The sequence below is a fragment of the Argopecten irradians genome, chromosome 4 (assembly GCF_041381155.1).
Source record: "Argopecten irradians isolate NY chromosome 4, Ai_NY, whole genome shotgun sequence".
Taxonomy (NCBI): Eukaryota; Metazoa; Mollusca; class Bivalvia; order Pectinida; family Pectinidae; genus Argopecten; species Argopecten irradians.
In genome coordinates, this window is record NC_091137.1 from 28,990,998 (window position 1) to 29,009,792 (window position 18,795).

At 35.4% G+C, this 18,795-nt stretch overlaps 1 protein-coding gene across 3 annotated transcripts; it reads right to left on the reverse strand.

Annotated features, from left to right (window-relative positions):
• Positions 1-2,845: 2,845 nt before the first annotated feature.
• On the reverse strand, positions 2,846-17,358 carry LOC138321206 (uncharacterized). 3 transcript variants are annotated; one of them, XM_069264716.1, is made up of 7 exons: positions 17,177-17,358; positions 7,805-7,925; positions 6,929-7,102; positions 6,027-6,119; positions 5,168-5,293; positions 4,085-4,216; positions 2,846-3,008 (listed from the first exon to the last, which is right to left on the reverse strand). In XM_069264716.1, the coding sequence occupies exons 1-7, from the start codon at positions 17,260-17,262 to the stop codon at positions 2,964-2,966; spliced, it is 777 nt and encodes a 258-aa protein (XP_069120817.1). In that variant the 5' UTR covers positions 17,263-17,358; the 3' UTR covers positions 2,846-2,963. The 3 variants fall into 3 exon arrangements, with proteins under 3 accessions (XP_069120817.1, XP_069120816.1, XP_069120815.1); XM_069264715.1 differs by lacking the exon at positions 17,177-17,358 and adding an exon at positions 12,353-12,747 and having other exon boundaries at positions 6,027-6,116; XM_069264714.1 differs by lacking the exon at positions 17,177-17,358 and adding an exon at positions 12,353-12,744.
• Between the last annotated feature and the right edge of the window lie 1,437 nt (positions 17,359-18,795).

Genomic DNA, 18,795 nt, shown 5'->3' on the forward strand with positions numbered 1-18,795 from the left:
TTGACAATAGCAGTTCATCCATCATGTTGACCAAGAGCAGTTCACCCATCACGGTTACAAGAGCAGTTCATCCATCATATTGACAAGAGCAGTTCACCCATCACGGTTACAAGAGCAGTTCATCCATCACGGTTACAAGAGCAGTTCATCCATCACGTTGACAAGAGAGCAGTTCAACCATCACGTTTACAAGAGCAGTTCATCCATCACGGTTACAAGAGCAGTTCATCCATCACGTTGACAAGAGCAGTTCATCCATCACGTTGACAAGAGCAGTTCATCCATCACGGTTACAAGAGCAGTTCATCCATCACGGTTACAAGAGCAGTTCATCCATCACGTTGACAAGAGCAGTTCATCCATCATGTTGACAAGAGCAGTTCATCCATCATATTTACAAGAGCAGTTCATCCATCATGTTGACAAGAGCAGTTCATCAATCATGTTGACAAGAGCAGTTCATCCATCATATTTACAACAGCAGTTCATCAATCATGTTGACAAGAACAGTTCATCCATCATGTTGACAATGTGAAATATAAAAGAATAGACGGATCTCAAAGAAGAATCTCATCGATAAAGGAACAGTACCTAATTTAACGAATATTCCTGAGCTTAAATATATTCCTTAACTTATAATTTCCCATAGGAAAGAATTATCAGAAAATAATGAAAGTTTCAGAAGTTAAGAAAAGCACGGTGACAAAGGACAACGTTTAAAACTAACATATATTCATAAATAGTAGAAGAAATATCATTCTTCATCTTTGACAATTCAAAACGTCATCTATAGCTGCATTAGAAAATTTTCATTGCATATAATATGCTTCATTTTGTTTTCAACCTAGGGAATCAAATACATGTATTATAAGATCTCAGCTGCAGAACGTTTATCACCAGTATATAATTATCTCGTCATGATATTTTTATGAAATTCTTCTTATTAGTTTGAACTTTAGCGGTTATTTTGCTGACCTCTTCTGTCCTTTTGCACATTAACATCATGTGGAGTGGTCATTCCATTTACCCAATACACAAAATAAAGCATTTAAGATTGATAGTTATATATACGACACTCAATAAAAAACCAGTTACCTTCAAGAATGCAATCAGTATCTGATCGCGGTATGTTTATAGAACATTTCTGTCATATTCATATGAAATACTAAATAATTTTAATCTAGTTCATGTGAATTTAGTTACATTTGGACCTAACAAGTACTCCATGAATTTTAACAAAAAATATCAAATAATTTTGCATAATTAGGATGTATTGATTACTGTAAATAAAAGCTTTTTCGCGGTGATTTGTTTTCATGCCTAGCTATTTTTTTTTAATTTCCCAGCTGAAAACGGTGAGTACATATATGTATAGCATTGCAACATATGTACATCTGTGTCTTGATAGGAGTTACCGGGGTTGGAGCATCCTGGGGTCAACTCCCCGAACAAAATTGTCTCACACAGGAGGGCTCTACTCTTTTGCGACGATTTAATTCCGCAATTTAGAGTTATGATGTTCTCGTGTACAGTAACCTATTATTTACGATTAACCATACAAGCAACCGTTCATCACCGGAAAACAAAAATCTGTATCCAGTATTATAGATGTAGAAAAGGCAATTGTTTTTTTTTTTTTTTTTAGTTTCGTCGGGTGATTATCATTTATTGAGTGTATTTGATATATGCGTGATAACGAATTAGCATCGCCATGATCAATTCTATTGCATAATGACCGGTTTTCTATGATATTGTATACACTATATTTGTTTTTTATATTGTCTACTGGAATAATTGGATTTCCATTTCCGGTAGCGTTTTTCTTGTGATAAATAACTCTTCTTTCTCTGTAATGCTGTGACACATCTTGTACACGCTGTCCTCCACCCCGTTTCATACTTGGATATGTCCAAGTCTGTTGTCACGGTCAGTGTTCTTCGAAATAGGTCAGTAGCTTACCTTGGCCTGCAATACAGTCATCAGTATTCATATTTTTTCGATTGTTGTGCACAGTTATCGATGCTTCAAAAAGGTTTACAGAGTTGACGTACGTATTCGCGTTTTGGATCACGAACACGTACGTTTGTCTTTGTTTTGTGATCTTAGGTTTCAGGAATATCCCTATCTATGTCACGTACGCCATAGGATAACTTAAAACACCAGTCTTATAAATAGCGTCTATGTAAAGTATCATTGGTGCACTAGAATCGGAAGTGAATATTCCGTAAAAAAGGCATTGTTGAAAATAGACTTCCAATTTGACCACGCATTTTTGTTTCAAGACTATAAAAACATCTTAATTTGAAAGTTACTTATTTCCATACAAAAGATGCAGTGAAATATATATTTGAGATTATAGAAGATTTAATTCAAAATATCTACAGTACACATCTGTATGTAGCTTTTGGCAGATGAACCATGATGCAACAGTAAAATATCCATATCCCATAACCCTGGGACCATTTGACTGTTTTAAACACAAATCGTAGGCAAACTTCAATGGTAGTTGTAAAAAGTCAACTACAATGCAGAAACGTAAGACAAATTACGTTATAATATACATTACGCATGCCGCATTCTCCTAAGTATCGTAAAACATACACACAGATATTTGATGTAATGTAACTGGGAAGTTGCGACAAACTGAGTTATAAAATCAGTGCCCCCGCAAGTTCATATCAAACAAATACGTAATCTGCATGAATACACTTACCTAACCTCGAATTCCTGTCACTCGATATTTCACATGCAATATGATTTTTATTGACTTGTGTTACGGCCTATGATGATTCATGATTGCTATCAATTAACTACTAGTATCTAATATCAAGAATGAAACGCATGGTGACGAAAATAAATTGTTTTATTTTTAGAACATGACTACAGTAAATCATGTAGAATAATAATGTGACTGGTTCTTCTTAGTGTGGGTAGGATTCATGAATGAAAGTTGTTGATGTGAATCACAGAACAAGTTTCTCAGCCAAACGGTACAAACCAGCAACCGTCTGAAACGAGAATGTATTGAAAAGTTAGTGTATACATAATAGTACACTGTAATGATACACTAATACATATAACGTAGATCCTTCCGTCACATCTTGTCGCACCTATGTTACCCTAATGACGTAGATCCTTCCGTCACATCTTGTCGCACCTATGTTACCCTAATGACGTAGATCCTTCCGTCACATCTTGTCGCACCTATGTTACCCTAATGACGTAGATCCTTCCGTCACATCTTGTCGCACCTATGTTACCCTAATGACGTAGATCCTTCCGTCACATCTTGTCGCACCTATGTTACCCTAATGACGTAGATCCTTCCGTCACATCTTGTCGCACCTATGTTACCCTAATGACGTAGATCCTTCCGTCACATCTTGTCGCACCTATGTTACCCTATTGACGTAGATCCTTCCGTCACATCTTGTCGCACCTATGTTACCCTAATGACGTAGATCCTTCCGTCACATCTGGTCGCATCTATGTTACCCTATTGACGCTTGTAACTGCAACGTCTTCACCAACATATAGTGCGTCCATCAGTTACAAATAGGAACAGGCGAAACATGAAATTTTGGAAATAATTAATTTCGTCTTGAACACATTCTTATATGGAGTTATGAATTGGTTGTCCATGTGCCAAAAACCAAATATATTTGAGGTGTAGATACTTGGAAAATAAAATGTGTTTTTTTTTGTGTTCTGATGTCGTTGTAGCTTTATGTGTCGTGTGTTGAGTGCATGTGTGATTTACAAGATATTTACAAAGAGGAGAACATCACAAGACAAATACTCAACTCAAGACCAAAAGCAAAGACGGTACGAAGGGATAAGATATGAAGAAGAAAGACATTTTTGAAAAAAAAATACAGAATACTGTATCTCAAACGTAGTTGTCTTTTTGCAATTACCAGAGACAGCAAGATACCCAATTTGCAGGGCTAGCAGAGGATAAAGAATTAAATTATACATTTATATGTACAATAATGAGTATTAGATGCGGCCTATCTATTACGTCGGTTTCGGAATATCATGAAATTTTGAAGAGGAAGAAGAAGAGTAACAAGCTTCACGTTACCTCTTCATCTCTGAAATCACGTAGGAGCGCTGACTCTTTGACGGCGTACTTTCCCGTCGGATAGACTCGTTTAGGACCTGTTACAGGTGCATCGCCGCAGTTCATTTGCCTTTTAGGCTGAGACCACTGAACCTAAAGAAGCAGAACGATAAATGAGAACGAAAGTAAATTAAAAATATGTATATGTATTTATAGGAAAGCTCTTGGGAGCTTGATATGCACAAGCACAATAGATAGTACTAATAAAACTTTCATCCTATATTTTTGTTTCTGACATAAAATGATTTAAATGATATTGAAATGAGACTATTTATAACTTATGATTGTTTTAAGATTTAACAAGAAATGAGTAAGTCCTTTGGATTAAATCTACTCCTAAATAAATCACATCTATCACTTCCCCATTAACGTTGATGTGAGCTGTTTATTTTTTCTTGCTGTATCCCAGGGAGTGATATGACTTTAGTCTGTTTGGAACTTGATTTAGCGAAAATATCGACACAAGAAAATATCCACGTGCTCAGTATGTAGATGACGTCTCGAATGCTTCGGGTAATACATGCAACCGATATTGAATTTAATACGCATTCGATCATGTCTATAAACCTTAAGATATTTCGACTATTTTTTTTTTTTTTTTTTTTTGTGTGTGTGTGTGTGTGTGTGTACTGTAAACCAACTTTCTTTCGCGTGTTGTTTACTTTCACGAATTTCGCGATCACAGTAAATTTGTGAAAGTTAATTATCGCGAACAAATACAAACAATATATATATATATTGAAAGTAATTTCCATCCAATTTTCGAATCTACGAATGTTAATATTCGCGAACTTTTTTTTAAAAACGAAAATCGCGAAAGTTAGTGGCCGCGAAAGGAAGTGGGTTTACAGTAATCCCTTTATAATTGTCATTGTTGCTCAGGTAAACAAGGTGTAATTGCTATTTCGTTTTTGTTCGCATGGTAAAATTTGTTTATTGTTTTGGTACAATCGGTACCACAAGTCTGTTATATTGGTAAATCTGAGATAATTTCGAGAGTTACTATGGTATTTGCAGTCCTTCCATTGTGCTCCACAACCTTACCTGTTTCTTTTCTTTCTGTCCTCCTTTGCTACTGTCGTCTGACTTGTGATCTTGAGACATTTTCTCGATATTTTCATTTTCTTCTGATTCTTCGTTTTCAATGTGTTCCATTTGCGAAACTACATTCTGTCAATGGAGAATGGATATGTTTTTACAATATTTACTTTTTTGATCTTGTTTCCTAGATTCAGTTTCTATTAGAATTTAGATTGTCAAATGTATCGAGCGAGTAAAGACAATGTCATACTTTTCTGGTATAAAACAGACCTGAGATCGTTGTACTGGGACAATTTTAAACTAGAACCGTCGTCCAGAAGGTCGATTTATACCCTTACGCCAAAACCTCCTGTCCCCGAGCCCACAAACAGGCCAATAAATTCAGATTTATATTGCAAATCAGCATCAAAATGCCTGTCGATCATTTTGAAACAAAGGGTATTAACTCTGAAAAGGGTGGTGTAACTCGTTCTAATGTAATTGACACACATTGTCACTGTATAAGGATAATTGCTCTAAAATTTCATTTTCAAATTCCACCGTAGTTAAGGAGGAGTAGCCGTTTAATCGTATTGTAACAAAGGGGCATAACTCTTACAACTATCTGCACGTCCAACATCGTAAAAATCCCTCAGTCGTACGGACGGACAGACAATTCGAGTCCAGTATAATCCATAACTTTTGTTGCTGGTGTATTTAAGTTTGAAGAAACAAGAATGTGTCTTATGTAGGATAATTTGTTTTTTGATTATTTTTGAACGGGTTTCAAATTACGGTCATAGAGAACGAAATGTAATTTTATTCTGTATATATATGTTCATCAAAATTAAATACAATGTATGTATATGTGTTGACAACTGACCTGTTCTAGGTCCATTGGCTGTGTAGGTGACGCGGGTCTTTCGTGTTGATAGTATGGACTGTCCTCGTGCATGATTGAGGGCGGACCTGCCTTCTTATGTGGGCATTAGATACAAAAAGGAAAAAAAAACAGCAATAAATAGTGGTAAACAATGAGTAAGTATAACTTTTTTAAGAGTAAGTTATCTCTTAGAAAAGTACCAGAAGTCATGAGATTTAGCGATTATCTTTTTTTCAATTTTAAAAGATAACAGTAGAGTAGGAAATAATTCAATTATTCAAAAACCACTAGCCACGTCACCAGTTTATACTAGAATCAACTGTAATAAAAACGATTAAATTCATTCAACTATTCCGTACTTCTGATCTTGGGGTTAACCTTTGATTTACATTAGAAAAGCCATAGGGAAGGTCAGAAATTTTGAACATGCTCACAATTTGGCTACGGTATTTTAACCCTGAGAGACCTTGAGTATACCATACTTAACAGTAGTAGACCGTAGTAGGCCGCAGTAGACCGTACTTTGACCGTACGGTATGCCGTAGTAGGCCATAATAGACCGCAGTAGGCCCTAATACCTGATCAGTTAGCCGCAGTTAGCCACAGTTAGCCGCAGTTAGCCTACCTTACACTGTGGTTTACTATATGGTTTACTACGGTATTTTTGAACTACGGCCTACTACGGCAAAACCGCAAGTGTGACCAGGCCTAAGGACTCAACAAGCGTGTACTAGAAGCTGGGATGGCAACTAAGCCTTCGGTCATAAATTGAAAATGGAGAGAAGATCAATGTAGCTGTTGCAACCAGACTATCACCGTATCACGTCCAGGGTTCGTACTCCGGTCTGACTGTCCCTGTTTTCGATCAAACTACAACGAGAAGAAAGTTCTCCATGCCTTACCTTAATGTTGGTGTGTGAATTATTCTTCCTGTTCTGTTTTATTCTCTTTGAGCGGCGTTGTTTGCCGTCTGGATTTTTCATCACTTGAGCGGATATTACACCTTCTAGCATTAATTTCCGCAGTCTCTTCTTTTCTGCTTCTTGTAACGCTTTTTCCTTCTTTTCCACGTTTGACTGTTGTTAGATAAAGTTTATATCAGTATGACTCCAGTATTACTCTTACAGAAACAACATAACTATAGAATACTGTGGGAACATGACATAACTTGACATCCTGACATTACATATATACTGTAAATGGAAAATTTTGGCACAGTCAAAAATTAGCGCAAAGGCGATCTTGAAAGCCCTCGGGCAATCACCATACTTGCTATATTAACTATATATACATAAAAAATGAACGCAATCATATTATAGCGCAGAATATCTTAAATAAGATCAAAAATAAGATTACCGCTAAAATAAATCCTTAAATCTTATTTGAATACCGTATTGATAAAACATATGTCATGTTACATATTTCTTATTTTCTGTCCACTTTTGAGATTTTAATGCTCGCAACCACAGCCTGTGGCCGTTTAGTAATTGTGTCAGTCCTCTGTGTAATTGTAACGGTACCAAGAAACTCAATTGGTAGATTACTCCGGCTAGTGTTCGGAGGGTCCCGGATCAGAATACCGGTCTGGCGTGAATTTCGCTTCTATGACATAATAATGCCTTCGACCTAGTTGGTTTAAACAATATTTTATTCAATAAAGATACAGTACAACATACACGACATAAAGGGTTGGATTCAGAAACAAGTACAATGTACTTATATTCAGAAACAAGTACAATGTACTTATATTAATCCGTCTCCATAATCTAATTACATACCTCATACTCCTGTTTGAGTTTGTCGAGCAAAGTGTCCGTGTAGCTCTTGTCGTTGAGTCTGATGACATCAGTACCCATAAGCCGAAGTAACTTCTGACGTATCCGTAGCGCAGACAAGGAACTGCAGAATAAAACAAATCGTCACTGTTACTGGTACCTTTAGTTTTGTTATCTTCGGGTTAAATAAGACCAATATAAAGTCTTGGAATTTGGTTCTCGCCAAGCCTTCTAGCAGACTATGAGAATGCCGATGGGAACTTCCTTCTTGCTGGGTTTTTTTTTTTTTTTTTTTTTTTTTGCAAAAATTAATCTAACTTATGACAGGTAAAAATAACCTAAAAAGTCGTTTACACATGATCACTGCAGATAGATCAGTAAATATACCGATATACCATAGCGTGTGTAATATACAGTCAGGATTCTAACTTGTACAAAATAATGTCAGTTCGTTAGTTACAATATCAGTGAAAGTGTGATGATTTCAAATAATGTACAACCAAGTTTTCTTTGCTGAAAATTCAAAGTTTTCATATGACTTACATTTGTTTTCTAAATTGATACATCTTTGGGCATAGGAGCCCATACCAAAGATGAAAACGAAAGATTTGGAACCATTGTCAATTAAAGATAGCTATTTGACAAATGTAACTTAACAGGAATTTCATTGTTTTAACCATATAAACAAGAAAATCTGAAGCAACATCTTTCCAATTGGTTGTATGATTGCAGAATCGGCAAAGCCAGCAAAATAACTGTAACACACGGTCAGCCCATTATTTTCCTCAGAATATCAGCATATGTTACCTAACACCCCTAAATTTTGAAGATAAAAATACTCCATTTTCCATAATTTTTACAGATATAACACGTTCTGTTGGCAATGTTTTAGTATCTTCCTGCGTAAAAGTTTGCTCTTTCGAAAACCGACATAAAATTGGGAATTAGTGTGCTTGATGTTAAGTTCATTGGAATTTTGTTCGTTGTTTTAGCATCCCTTGTTCAAAATTCAAAATTATTTTAACTACACTAAAATGTAGAAATAAATAGCAAAAGGTTATAAAAGTATACTTATGTAAAGCATTTTCATTACAGTGCAACTTAAACAAAGCAGTAACAAAGCACAGGAAGCACACATTTTCATAATGGCTGCCAAATACTTGGTTGGTCATTTCTTATATTTGACACATTTTCACATGGCAACTTACTATAAGATGAGACAACTCTTTACTAACTATATCATACATAATATAAGTATTATTAAATACGGTATTGTATTCCTCTTCGCTTGACTGGTAGTAATATTACATCACATTCATTCATTGCTTTATGTATGATTATCAATGATTTCATGTTAATATATTCTATCAGTATCACTATCGCTATCATTTCCTAGAGCATAATGAACATAGTTACGCTCCGCAACCTAATGGTTAACTTCAGCCTGATATGGCAGAGGTTGGATTGGTGCAAGGATAATACAGAAATCTCTTATCCTTGCGACGTGTGTGGTTCCATTCTTCTCGTGCTATTTCAAGATTATCTTTACAATAGATATTGAATTTAATTTTTGCTCATATTGCGAAGTCAGTCGTTCAAACACTTAAGAACTGTTATCGCATAAGTTAAATTAATTGTAATAGCAAACAGTGAGATGAAATCCAATTCTATGGTTTATGTTTGACCTTTGAAACATAGAGTTTCAAAGTCAATGTGCGTCAAAGAGTTGGATACTGCCACCACGTTAATAGTGTTAATATTCAAACACGTTAGTACATTGTTTGCCGCCAACGGCAGGTGAAAAGCAGAATGTTTGTAACGTGTCAAACTCTTTTCTTTGGGCGTTGACGCCAAAAAATATATAAATTCACATACATGTACTGACAAACCAAATACATCAATGTTTTCCGCTGGTCAACAACTCATTTTCACCGAATATCCTCGATTTGGTTCAAAGATGAATATTCATGAGCTAATATTAGCTCCACCACTGACAAATGGTAATTTTTCACTAACAAAAACAGGAGCAGACGATTTAATATTTTCCTCAGTTTCAAAAATTACTTACTTTACGCCATTACGATCTTTGAAAAGTTTGAACTTCTAATTTTACTTTAAGCTAAAATTATATAAAAAAAATAATTATATCCCGAAAAAAATCCGTGACACTATATCCTATATGGAATGAGGTACTGATTGCGCATGTACCAAAGGCAAAATAAGTTGTTTTATATTTTTGTGTGTGTGTTAATTAGACATAAATATACAAGATTAAATACCAACTATTGTTCAAATGATGAATATCATTTATGCTTTGTTAGCGGTGGAGCATCTTTAAGAAAGGTCTGTTAGTATCCACAGTATCAAACCAGACTAATACCATATACTCCCACGCATTAAAACCAAATTAATTAACTAATCATCAGTCAAGTATTAGTTACATTCACGGGTTAACAACCGTTTAGAATAGTATCTACCTACTCAGGTTAACAAATTAGCCAAATAGTATATCACAGTTATAACAATGTACCAGCGACATATCAGCCTAGCATTAATCTGTTAACCTACACATAAAAAGATTGTCTAGAAACGAAATGCTAGCAATTCTTATTTCTACATCCCCGATAGTGTGATGGAGCAAATTGTTCTGGATTCCAATAGTTCATTAGAGTGGTCTTACATAACATTTTACTACTGACCTAAAGTATTGGTAAACTCAGATCCAATTAACATCTTACAACTAACTTTGGTAACGCTATCAGAAGCCTTTGCCAGCGAAGATCCTTCGCGTATAGTCCTCATGGGCACAGAATACTGTTTACGTAAGAAGCTACATTGTAAGCAAATTAAGACATTGTCTAAAATTTTACCAACTTGGACTATTTGGCATCATTTTATATCACCTTTAGACTCACTCCAAAGTTAAGGTACAAACATTTTTGTTTTTTGAAAAGAAAAAAAAAAGACATATTTTAAACACTTTGTGAACTATACGACATATTTTTTTAAACATACGACAATGGCTCATCTGCATTAAAACGGAGGAAAAAATCAGAGAAAATCCTAGAAATTGTGCTCTGAACCCTCAAATAATTGACCTTATGCAAGTCAACTTACACGACTTTTTGACTTCGTATGCGTATTAAAGATGCTTCATCTAATCTATCAAACGCTTCAGTTATGATAATAATTTTTAATCATTCATCTTGAATAGCAACAGTCGTGCATCCATCTCTTACATCGCGTTTACATACTGATTCAATATTCTCTTGTTCGGTTCAATATTGTCATGAAATATGTGCATAATTTCAATCACCAACGCAAATAAAAATATAATATAGTGGTAGTTTTAAAACTGTGAAATTGATGTTCCTGTTACGTTAAAGATTGTAATTAAATCGAACATTTACCTCATTTTTATGTAAGGTGGTCATTTTTTTCTTATTTTGTTAATTAACAGACATTGAATGTAATTCTCGCCATAATTCTCCAGTAGTCAACTATGCCAAAAACGCTTACACTCTCGGAGTTCCTGGTTCAAGTTCCTTTGTGTTTTATTAAGTTTTCGTACAAAACAGCATTGGAATTAAATGGCGTCGATCAATTGTTTTTTTTTTTTTTTTTTTTTTTTTTTTTTTTTTTGGATTACGTTCCTGTAACGTCGTTATAGTTTTTTTGTGTGTCAATGTATGCAATATGCCTATAAATCCAGTCACATTTATTGCCTCAGATCATCAACGGTGTTTATGGGACGATAATGCTGATTTCGTTCAGTTTCAAGTACTATGTCTCATATTGCCAATTAATGCTTTCTGAACGCAATCAATAATTCCGGCTATAAAAACCTGACATTGCATAAATACATAATTACTCATTATCCTATGTATTGATAGTTATTGAAGCGGTGATATGCTATACGATACTCTCTGTGGAAGAATTCAGTGTACATTTTGTACTTAATGACCATGAAATAACTAGGGTGGAGTTCGTCATTCGACCGTGACAATAAATTAATTAGATGTATGTATTATACTCCGCATGCAACAATACTACACCCACTGCTTGTCCTAAATGATCAATAACAACATTTTAGCAGCAAACGAGTTTTTGATGTGTCATGTTTGATCATATTATGACGGTTATTGATAATTAAAGTTAATGTCATATCAACAAGTACGGTAATTCAACGAATTAACGAAATTTCCGGAGAAAAAGACAACGCCCATGGCAAGAAAGTGGTAAGGATCTAAACGAGGCCTCAAATACCCGACACAGTATGGAGGTTTTCTACAGATATAGTTTAAACCTCTCAGTTTCAACATGTTGAATGGTTTCAGCTGAAAAAAACGATTTCACGAAAATAACGCAATAAGTATTGATAAAATGTCTAGAAACTTGTTTTGAAAGGTTATAAACAATATATATTTAAAGATTTAAGATAAATGTTAAAGAGAAATACAATATGAATTGTATGAAAACACAACAGAAAGTAACTAATCAATCCAATTAGCGCATCTTTTAAAAGAACCAGTCTATTATCATAAAACTTACGAGTCCACACTAAAATCGCCCTCGTCTAGGACAAAGTCCTGTGACTCCTGGTTTCTATAACGAGCAACAGTCTCTTCCATATCAAACTCATCGAGTAATTGTCTCACAATAGCCCTGTTTCTCTGTTTCTGTAAATCGCAGTGAGGGCTGACGTTGTACGTTCCTTTATCCGAGCAGAAGGAATCCGGAGAGCCAGCCCTTTCCGACCTATCCTGTTCCATTATGGATGTGTGGGACCGAACTAAAGACACGTATCAGAAAAACGGATGATGCTTATTACAATGTGGGACCATTTCAATTTTTCATAAGTTGAACGTTCGCTATCCTATGAAGCATGCGATTAGCTGTAGCGGTCCGATGGATATGACAGGGGTAACGGTGTGTATAGATGTAGGGCCAGAGAGCGTGTAACTGTTTATTGACAGGCTCGTCAATGTTTAAGTAAACATCACAACTAGACATAGCCTAACGATGTTGTAAACATGATCTGCAACCATAAATACCCGCCCGTTATCAGAAGACTGATTTATTGCATCAGGGAAACTCGGCTACAGTCATGCCTCCAATTTGCGTGTTTTGTTTATCATGATACAGCTATAATTAATGAGGCGGTGGAATTGGGACAGCTCCAGGCGTCACTGGGAGAAGGAGACCGCAGCAGATAGCAGGAATACCCGGCGACAATAAAGACGGAGGCGGATCTTGGTGAAGCATTCGAGGTAGTGATCGTTATTTTAGACACGAGATCGTCGTTTTCTGTAAAACTAGTATCGATGCCTTACTCAATACGAAATCCAATACAATGTTGTTTTGCTAACTATATAAAGCAATTAGCCTGGCGTTTACTGTAAACAATCTAGTTTTGGCGTGCGATTAAAGTTTGCGAACATTGATCGCCACAAAATTACCTTATTTTAGGTCGAGTTGACCTTTTCTGACTTTTTATGGCTGTGAATCGCAAGATTGAATCTTCAAGAAAGGACCTGGGAATAAAACCACCTATCGGATTGAGTCATCGCAATGTTTTGGGTTTTTTCCCCAAAAATTGTTCTATTATACACGACTATAGCAAATATAGATTTTTTTTAAGTTTACGACGAATCAGTTTCGAAAAGTAAATGAAAAGAAGCTCTCAAAGTGGTTTAATGTCGTGCCATGACCAACCTTAAAGGGCTAAGATAGTGTCTCCTAAATACATGACTTCAGTCAGTTTTTCGGCGTACTTGCTGAAAACCCCAAACCAATCATTTAATCAGTTGTTACCGACTTTGCTATTGCGTATGCTTTCTTCTGGAAAGGTCTTACATTATGTATTATGCCAATCACATAATCTCTATGATTGAAATCAAATTATCCAAACCGAGATGAATTACCACAAACCGTGCCTTGTCTTTCAAGATGCTTCAGTATTTGTAACTGATTCAAGTACAATATCACATTATTTGTAAGCATTTATAAGCTCTAATCAGTTTCGAGACTCTATTTCTATGAAATTGTATCAGCTCGGGACGTTTGTTGGGCCATTGTTTTTAAAGTTTGAATTGAATTAGTTTCAAAAATTTAATGAAAGGGGTTCAGTAAAGATGTAATTTCCAGCGAGTAATAAACTCTTTGGAAACTGCCTTACACCTATTGAGTTCCACACGAAGTTCACTTAATGACGACAATAAAAGACTAAGGTTACAAACCTCACCGAATATCACCTCCTTCATGGTCAAACGCACCTCTGTCAGGAATCGTTGAGGACATCAGGACAATGTCAATCAGTCGAGGAATACAAGGGATTCTTGCCATCAGAGGTTTGACAAAAACTAATGGTACACGATGTCGTTCAATGAACTTTACTTTAGTTCTTCTCGCGGTCAGTATAATAAAACTTTTAGGATTTTATATGATAAAACAGCATTTTGGCGAAAATTGTTTTGCCGATTAGAAAAGAAAATACATATACAGATTTATATACAAAATACATATACAGATTTATAAACAAAATACATATACATATTTATATACAAATTACATATACAGTACAAACCTTTCGTTAACTAGGTCAAAGGGTTATGTCAATTGCAGTAAAGACATCAAAGGTTTTAATTAGAATTGTACAACTTAAGAAATTATCTAGTCAAAATACTATATTATATAATGTATAATAATTTAACTCCATTCAATCCACATACAATACCTGTTACCAGACACAACCTCATATAGATATATAGGTATATGTAAATGGGTGAGATTAATGTAAGAGCGTCCACAAAAAAACCCACTTTGCTGTCAAAATTCTATTTTAGTCACATTTACGACACGGTAACATCCTAACTCCGTCTACCAATATTTACCCGTGTTTACATCAGTCTACACGCAGTGTCGATACATCATGATAGCAAAGACAAATTTAAAATGTCCCTAAATATAAAATACACATTTCATCACTATATTACTCCAGAGTGCCATTTTATCCAGGTCAAGTTCTTTATTACTCCAGTAAAACAATTAACTTGTCGTAAAATAGAATCGTGTAAACACTTAAGTATAATCTCATTATAGAAGACTTGTTTACTTAAAAGACTAACGGGATATAAATTATGTTGTCATACGAATATTTGTTTACTTACATTTTGTATGTGTATCACGCGCGATGTTCTTCTCAGTAAGATACATGTACATGTACGTGAAAATCATCACAGATAAGTATACTTAAAAATGTGCATTTTAGACACCCCTGATAGTGTTATGGAAGCAAATCAATCTGTTTTGATATGATGGATTTCAACAGTACACAAGAATCTTCATATATAACATTTTACTGCACACCTAAAGTGTTCATATACTCATAACTAAGTAAAACGTGTTACAGCCAAGTCTTTGCTAGCCAAGTAAAGATCTCTGATGGTGTCAATTCGATGGAGTGAAGCGAAGGACAATGTCATTAAGTCGAGGAATACACAGGATTCTTAATAATAAGTTTTCAATTCGAAGTTCGTACATGTTCTTTTCTTTGCGAAATACAAGCAATTTTCTAAAATGAATAAACATGTACACGGAAATGAAAGTTTAGTTTTCCCTCGCAAAATATGACACATAAAATACAAATAGATCAAGATAGATATGATTGAGTCAGGAAATAAATTAAGATGTTCATGATTTGAGGGCAAGTTGTTAAAAATTGAAATTGAGAAAACGCAACGACATTGGCATAATGCTAAAGCGGTATGGGCACAAAGAAACACACAAAGAACAAAGAATGGAGTATATTTTGGCTATTACATATGCGGTAAGAAAAGATTGGCTACATCACAGTTGAATGTATAGTTCGAATTTTCTGACGATTTTCTGATGATATCGACAAAGTTATACCGCTTGTATTCATAATTAAAGGGACAATTCAGTCTAAGAGTACATGAAAATTTGCTCATATTTCGGAAACAGCCCAGTTCTAATATTAATAAGATTAAATGGTTTTACTGTTTTATGCCAGAAAAGCCCACTGTAGTGAAATGTATGTGAAATGTTCAAACTCGCTTACTGTCCTCATTACGCATAGTGGTCGGATGTCTTGTATGCCGAACCCTGGCCCTTGCTAGTGTAGTAATACCTTCTTAGATGCATGTTCTTGTTTAAAAATAATTTCATCAACTCCTCAGTGGTTATGTATTGCATTTGTTTAACGTGCGTGACTTTGGCTCGGGTATGTGTAAAGCGTGCATGTTGTAACTGCTGAATGGAATTGCTACACAATTTGGAATCTCAACAGTATCAATCAAAATAATTAACAACGCCGTGAAATTTGTCGAAAATTTCTTGTTATACCTTTCATAAGGAATGCAGAACAATACATTTATGTCATATTTTGCTTCGTGGTTATGTAACAGAATTAATCTCACTAAATTGTCCCTTTAACATCAGAACTAATTTGATAAAAAATAAAGATCATTATTATCAACACGTTTTGTTAAGAAACAGGGTCATAATAACGATATGTAATTTAATCAGATTGCATCAGAACCCTTCAAAAATTAAAAAAAAATCATTCTCGGACATTGCAAAGCATTAACGGCATGATGGCCACGACATATCGGACATTGGCCATGGTACAAAGTGCTGGTGCAAGTTATAACGATGCTATCAGAATCTCATTCCGAAACACTTGCATGTTCTATGAATTCGCGAGTTAGAATTACCTAACGAGCGACCCAAAGCCATGGATCTCTTCCAGTTTGTAATGGGATCCGCGGTCAAGGATTTCAATACGTTATAAATGCTTTATTAGCCAATCTCTGTGACCATGGTTCCGTTCCCAGCCGTTGTTGTGTCCAAATAATCGGCCGACCACGTCCAATAAGCTCGATAAGCTTATCAGCATCCCTGTATGTGTATCATGCCTTAGTCGGCTAATTTCATTAATTGGTTTGAAATTGAAAAACGATAGGTGAAAGCACAATCCAATTTTATGAACCAGATCAATATCTTTGGCTGTACACGTCCCTGCCTTTTAGAGGACTAGTTAAATAACACCGACTATGATTTTAATGATTTTCAGTACTTACATGTACTTTTGTCCCGTGTCATCAAGTAATCCATGTAGCTTAGAGTCATAGTTCTCGTCCAATTTACTTCTATATTATAAAATATACCTATTTCACGTTTTGGTTTAAATTGATAATATCGAATATGAATTGGTCGTCAACATGGCATAGACGATGTATATATATATGGAATAAGAGAGCAGTGAGTATTTAGTGTTTGGTATTACATTTGAGCCGAAAACACTGTTCAATGACAAATGACAGTACAATATTATAAAGCATGCATGGGACTAACTTGGCTTTCTCATGGCGATCCTCCCAGTTCAGAATTACAGCATTTCTTCTTCTCAGGCGGCTAATGAACCTTTCCATCGTCCCCATCACACTATCATCGATACAACCATTGATGCATCTGTCACAGTTACTAGGGACGAAGACGTGTTTTGTGATTGAAGTGCATTGATGACGTCATCGGTACTATGACGTCATCTTCACTGTAACGTCACACCATTGTCGTGATAAGCCTACTAAATCATACTCTACATGGTACTATATACGAGAAGGATGGAAAGCCTTAGACTCCAAATTTGTAACCCGCCTACCTTTAACGGCTATTAACACATTTCTAGTACATCGTTATAAAAACGGTTACTATCGTTGGAAAAAGCGATAAGTTTCCTTTCAAAATCATACTATACATCTATACAAAGTGCCGTCATTAAGACGATATAATCCCCATTTTGACACACATCTTGAAGCCATCTAATTAAAAATTCATGTTGGCTTCGTGGCCGATATAATATGCATGAGCGAGGCTTGATGTTGTACATCAATATATGGATTTCGTCGTTACTATTCAAATATATACATCTATGGACTTTTTAAAGCCGGCCAATGAGATTGCAGCCGAAGCCTTCCTCATGCATATTATATCGGCCACGAAGCCAGCATGAATTTTTTATTAGATTATTTTCAAGGCGTTTGTCATAATGGGGCTTTTATCGTCTTAATGACATGACTTCATACATATGTATAGATGTGTAGGATGATATCGAAAGGAAAATTATCGCTCTTTCCAAGGATTTATAAGTGAGATATACGTCCTTGCTCTTTCCATCGGTAGTAACAGTTTTTATGACACTGTACCAGAAATGTGTTTTTATAGCGGCTAATTAGGTAGGCGGGTTAGAAATTCAGAGTCTTAGGATTTCCACCCTTCTCGTATATAGTACCATGTAGAGTATGATTTTATCTAGACCTCTAAAACATCTAAAAATAGTCTTAGGGCAATCTGGTGGGTCCATGATTATACAATCTGTAACTAATTCTCAGATCCCTGTGCTTCATACATGAAAATCGCATGATATTTCGTTGTTTGCATCTTTTAAAGTTAATCAGTTTCTGAAGAAAAAAAATGTTAAAATTGTACCTATAAAATAGTAATTTTGTTGACGCTGTGACGTCACGAGGCGCTATTGCATGGGTAGCCATGCAATACAGCCTCAGACGACATCAGCATATATTGCCCTAAACCAGCCAGTATTACACATGTATATAGGTATAAGAGAAATAGCAATACTATACGTAGCAACAGCGTGCTTGGCAGACATAGCAACAGCAGATATTATTCTAGGCGCGGATGGCGATATTCAAATTATTTGATTGGCCAATAAAGAATGTGGGCGGAGTTTGGCGATCTGTCAATTGGTCCAAGTCATATGTTCAAGGTCGATGGGTCAAATGTAAAGGTCAATTCAATAACAAATGTGTGTAGATTTTGACCGAGTCACAATCAGGTGTAAAACAAAAGAAAATTTGTAACATTTTATTCTACTTTCAAAATTGTCACAAAAAAAGCTTCAAGCTGTGATATATTTTGAATAGTTTTCAGATACTGAACCAGCATTGGTGTGA

Bases quoted from the DNA above. Each gene is read 5' to 3' on its own strand.
- LOC138321206 (XM_069264714.1), bottom strand. From the start codon at position 12,573: ATGGAACAGGATAGGTCGGAAAGGGCTGGCTCTCCGGATTCCTTCTGC. The intron at 7,926-12,352 runs GTAAGTTTTATG...TTTATTCTGCAG, and splicing joins GGCGATTTTAGTGTGGACTC to TTCCTTGTCTGCGCTACGGA. The intron at 5,294-6,026 runs GTCAGTTGTCAA...CTCCATTGACAG, and splicing joins AGCCAATGGACCTAGAACAG to AATGTAGTTTCGCAAATGGA.